We start from the raw sequence: 5109 nt of genomic DNA on the forward strand, positions 1-5109 counted from the left end.
GGGGGGAGGGCCCGGGCAACCAAACGGCGAAAAGGGCGCAGGGACCGGCATCAAGGGGGCGGAGGCAAGGACTCCGCAAGGGAGGCCACGGCGGCGAAGAAGACGCATCGGCAGTGGTAGAACCAGGTTTGAAATCGTTGTGAAACCGCACGCACGGCCAAGTAGGGGGGGGGGGGCCCACCACGTACGCGGTCGTGCTGTACTCGGTGTTGCACGCGGCCGGGTCGACGTAGCACCACTCGTGCTCGCACCAGCCGAGGTAGCAGGTCGAGTCGCAGGACGGCTCGAGCCTGCTGTCGTGCGGGTCGCACTCGTGGAGGCAGTACGTGCCGGGGTACGCGAGGCTCACGCCGTCCGCCGCGACGACATGCACCTCGGCGCTCACGAGGCTGACGCCGGCCGGGTAGGCGGTGAGGCACGGGCAGACGAGCGGCGGCGAGGGCGGCGGCGACGGCGACGCGAGGGCGGCGGAGGCGAGGGCGGCGGCGAGGGCGGCGGCGGCGGCGGCGGCGGCGGCATCGGCGGCTGGTAGAACCAGCTCTCGAACTCGTTGCTGAAGCCGCACGCACGGCACAAGTAGTGCTGTGGCGCCCACCACGTACGCGGCCGTGCTGTACTCGGTGATGCACGCGGCCGGGTCGACGTAGCACCACTCGTGCTCGCACCAGCCGGGGTAGCAGGTCGAGTCGCAGGACGGCTCGAGCCTGCTGTCGTGCGGGTCGCACTCGTGGAGGCAGTACGTGCCGGGGTACGCGAGGCTCACGCCGTCCGCCGCGACGACCTGCACCTCGGCGCTCACGAGGCTGACGCCGGCCGGGTAGGCGGTGAGGCACGGGCAGACGAGCGGCGGCGAGGGCGGCGGCGACGGCGACGCGAGGGCGGCGGAGGCGAGGGCGGCGGCGACGGCGACGCGAGGGCGGCGGAGGCGAGGGCGGCGGCGGTGGCGGCGGCGGCGCCGGTGGCGGCGGCATCGGCGGCTGGTAGAACCAGCTCTCGAACTCGTTGCTGAAGCCGCACGCACGGCACAAGTAGTGCGGGGTGGCGCCCACCACGTACGCGGTCGTGCTGTACTCGGTGTTGCACGCGGCCGGGTCGACGTAGCACCACTCGTGCTCGCACCAGCCGGGGTAGCAGGTCGAGTCGCAGGACGGCTCGAGCCTGCTGTCGTGCGGGTCGCACCCGTGGAGGCAGTACGTGCCGGGGTACGCGAGGCTCACGCCGTCCGCCGCGACGACCTGCACCTCGGCGCTCACGAGGCTGACGCCGGCCGGGTAGGCGGTGAGGCACGGGCAGACGAGCGGCGGCGAGGGCGGCGGCGACGGCGGCGGCGGCGGCGGCGGCGGCGGCTGGTAGAACCAGCTCTCGAACTCGTTGCGGAAGCCGCACGCACGGCTCAAGTAGTGCAGGGTGGCGCCCACCACGTACGCGGTCGTGCTGTACTCGGCGTTGCACGCGGCCGGGTCGACGTAGCACCACTCGTGCTCGCACCGGACGGGGTAGCCGGGCGAGTTGCAGGACGGCTCGAGCCCGCTGTCGTGCGGGTCGCACCCGTGGAGGCCGTACGTGCCGGGGTACGCGACGCTCACGCCGTCCGCCGCGACGACCTGCACCTCGGCGCTCACGAGGCTGACGCCGGCCGGGTAGGCGGTGAGGCACGGGCAGTCGAGCGGAGGCGAGCGCGGCGGCGAGGGCGGCGTCGGCGGCGGCGGCGGAGGCGAGCGCGGCGGCGGCGGCGGAGGCGGCGGCATCGGCGGCTGGTAGAACCAGCTCTCGAACTCGTTGCTGAAGCCGCACGCACGGCACAAGTAGTGCGGGGTGGCGCCCACCACGTACGCGGTCGTGCTGTACTCGGTGTTGCACGCGGCCGGGTCGACGTAGCACCACTCGTGCTCGCACCAGCCGAGGTAGCAGGTCGAGTCGCAGGACGGCTCGAGCCTGCTGTCGTGCGGGTCGCACTCGTGGAGGCAGTACGTGCCGGGGTACGCGAGGCTCACGCCGTCCGCCGCGACGACATGCACCTCGGCGCTCACGAGGCTGACGCCGGCCGGGTAGGCGGTGAGGCACGGGCAGACGAGCGGCGGCGAGGGCGGCGGCGACGGCGACGCGAGGGCGGCGGAGGCGAGGGCGGCGGCGAGGGCGGCGGCGGCGGCGGCGGCGGCGGCATCGGCGGCTGGTAGAACCAGCTCTCGAACTCGTTGCTGAAGCCGCACGCACGGCACAAGTAGTGCTGTGGCGCCCACCACGTACGCGGCCGTGCTGTACTCGGTGATGCACGCGGCCGGGTCGACGTAGCACCACTCGTGCTCGCACCAGCCGGGGTAGCAGGTCGAGTCGCAGGACGGCTCGAGCCTGCTGTCGTGCGGGTCGCACTCGTGGAGGCAGTACGTGCCGGGGTACGCGAGGCTCACGCCGTCTGCCGCGACGACATGCACCTCGGCGCTCACGAGGCTGACGCCGGCCGGGTAGGCGGTGAGGCACGGGCAGACGAGCGGCGGCGAGGGCGGCGACGGCGACGCGAGGGCGGCGGAGGCGAGGGCGGCGGCGACGGCGACGCGAGGGCGGCGGAGGCGAGGGCGGCGGCGAGGGCGGCGGCGGCGGCGGCGGCGGCGGCATCGGCGGCTGGTAGAACCAGCTCTCGAACTCGTTGCTGAAGCCGCACGCACGGCACAAGTAGTGCGGGGTGGCGCCCACCACGTACGCGGTCGTGCTGTACTCGGTGTTGCACGCGGCCGGGTCGACGTAGCACCACTCGTGCTCGCACCAGCCGGGGTAGCAGGTCGAGTCGCAGGACGGCTCGAGCCTGCTGTCGTGCGGGTCGCACCAGTGGAGGCAGTACGTGCCGGGGTACGCGAGGCTCACGCCGTCCGCCGCGACGACATGCACCTCGGCGCTCACGAGGCTGACGCCGGCCGGGTAGGCGGTGAGGCACGGGCAGACGAGCGGCGGCGAGGGCGGCGGCGACGGCGACGCGAGGGCGGCGGAGGCGAGGGCGGCGGCGACGGCGACGCGACGGCGGCGGAGGCGAGGGCGGCGGCGAGGGCGGCGGCGGCGGCGGCGGCGGCGGCATCGGCGGCTGGTAGAACCAGCTCTCGAACTCGTTGCTGAAGCCGCACGCACGGCACAAGTAGTGCGGGGTGGCGCCCACCACGTACGCGGTCGTGCTGTACTCGGTGTTGCACGCGGCCGGGTCGACGTAGCACCACTCGTGCTCGCACCAGCCGGGGTAGCAGGTCGAGTCGCAGGACGGCTCGAGCCTGCTGTCGTGCGGGTCGCACTCGTGGAGGCAGTACGTGCCGGGGTACGCGAGGCTCACGCCGTCCGCCGCGACGACATGCACCTCGGCGCTCACGAGGCTGACGCCGGCCGGGTAGGCGGTGAGGCACGGGCAGACGAGCGGCGGCGAGGGCGGCGGCGACGGCGACGCGAGGGCGGCGGAGGCGAGGGCGGCGGCGAGGGCGGCGGCGGCGGCGGCGGCGGCGGCATCGGCGGCTGGTAGAACCAGCTCTCGAACTCGTTGCTGAAGCCGCACGCACGGCACAAGTAGTGCGGGGTGGCGCCCACCACGTACGCGGCCGTGCTGTACCCGGTGTTGCACGCGGCCGGGTCGACGTAGCACCACTCGTGCTCGCACCGGACGGGGTAGCCAGTCGAGTTGCAGGACGGCTCGAGCCTGCTGTCGTGCGGGTCGCACCCGTGGAGGCAGTACGTGCCGGGGTACGCGAGGCTCACGCCGTCCGCCGAGACGACCTGCACCTCGCCGCTAGGGCGGGGGCGGCGTCGGGGGCTACGATGGTGGCGGCGGCGAGGGCGGCGGCGAGGGCGGCGGCGAGGGTGGCGCCGGCGAGGGTGGAGACGCGGGCGGCGGCGAGGGCGGCGGCGGCGGCGGTGGCGGCGGCGAGGGCGGCGGCCAGGGTGGCGGCGAGGGTGGCGGCGGCGGCGGTGGAATTGTGGGAGGCGGCGGCGAGGGCGGCGGCGACGGGGGCGGCGCTGATGGAGGCGAGGGCGAGAGCGGTGGCATGCCGGACGGCGGCGGAGGCGAGGGTGGCGGCGGGGAGGGCGGCGGCGGCGAGGGTGGCGGCGACGGCGGCGGCAGCGGCGGCGGGTATGAGGGCGGCGGCTGCGAGGGCTGAGGGCGCCGGTGGGGAGGGGGCGGCGAGTGTGGCGGCGGCGAGGGCGGCGGCGGTGGAGACGAAAGAGGCGGCGCGGGAGGAGGCGGCGGGGCGGCGGCACGGCGGCACAGCGGGGCCGAATGGAGCCAAATGGAGCGGACTGCTGCCGGAGACAAACCGGACGTGCTGCGGGAGAGGGTGGTGGCCGGAAGAGGGGAGTGGAGGCGGCGGCGGCCGGATGCACCCACGGGGCGGCAACGCACTCCGCGATGTCCGTGTAGCACTCGATGGTCGCCTGCGACAGGCCGCCGGTGCGGTCGCCCTTGTACTGAGGTCTTCGAGCAGGTATGCGCGCAGAAGGTACGCCGACCTCGTACTGCGAGGGAAGCGGCAGCGACCGAGGTGAGGCGATGGTAAAGTGGGCTGCCGGCATGCCGGAGATGGCGACGCGGGCCTGCGAGAGCGTGAGGAGAAGGGTGGAGGCAGACGGGAAGGGAGGCGGAAGACGATCGGGGGGCGGGCTCGCGCACGTACGGCCCGATGCCCTGAGCAGGCGCTTTCGCGTGTCGGGCGGCCGGGACGGGGGAGATGGGTTGAGCAAGATTGGGGAGGGGTGGGGAGGGCGGCCTGCAGACAGCTAGAGCTTTGCTCGCAGAGGGCTGAACGGCGTGTCCGGAGGCACAAGAGCAGCATGTTGATGATGTACGTGATGCTGATGCTGATGCTGGTGGTGGTGGTGGTGACGATGACGATGATGACGATGATGACGATGGTGATGAGGGACTCGTACCAAGCAGACTTCTTGTCGATGACGGAGACAGCGAGGAGGAGGACGGAGAGGATGCATGAGGAGACGCGCAGCACCGGGTCCCTGGTGATGACCAGGGTTGTCTGTGTGTGTGGGGGCTGTGGGGGGTGAAGGTAGCCGAAGAGCAGAAGGCTTGAAGGTGCGCGGCCAGGGAGCGAGGGGCTCATGGCCATCGCCTGTGCCCGGGAAAGA

The 5109-nt window shown here is 73.6% G+C and overlaps 1 protein-coding gene across 1 annotated transcript in view; it reads right to left on the reverse strand.

Annotated features, from left to right (window-relative positions):
- Positions 1 to 5090, reverse strand: part of EMIHUDRAFT_101254 (hypothetical protein) — a gene marked incomplete at both ends in the record, with an annotated part of 17209 nt that extends 12119 nt beyond the window's left edge. Inside the window, 9 exons of the mRNA XM_005776424.1 lie at positions 182 to 781; positions 834 to 1604; positions 1827 to 2170; positions 2433 to 2899; positions 3012 to 3489; positions 3534 to 3753; positions 4354 to 4563; positions 4640 to 4736; positions 4792 to 5090. Coding sequence (XP_005776481.1) covers positions 182 to 781; positions 834 to 1604; positions 1827 to 2170; positions 2433 to 2899; positions 3012 to 3489; positions 3534 to 3753; positions 4354 to 4563; positions 4640 to 4736; positions 4792 to 5090 — 3486 coding nt within the window. The remainder of the gene's footprint in view (positions 1 to 181; positions 782 to 833; positions 1605 to 1826; positions 2171 to 2432; positions 2900 to 3011; positions 3490 to 3533; positions 3754 to 4353; positions 4564 to 4639; positions 4737 to 4791) is intronic.
- Positions 5091 to 5109: the final 19 nt, after the last annotated feature.

Source organism: Emiliania huxleyi, assembly GCF_000372725.1.
Source record: "Emiliania huxleyi CCMP1516 unplaced genomic scaffold EMIHUscaffold_28, whole genome shotgun sequence".
Classification (NCBI taxonomy): Eukaryota; Haptophyta; order Isochrysidales; family Noelaerhabdaceae; genus Emiliania; species Emiliania huxleyi.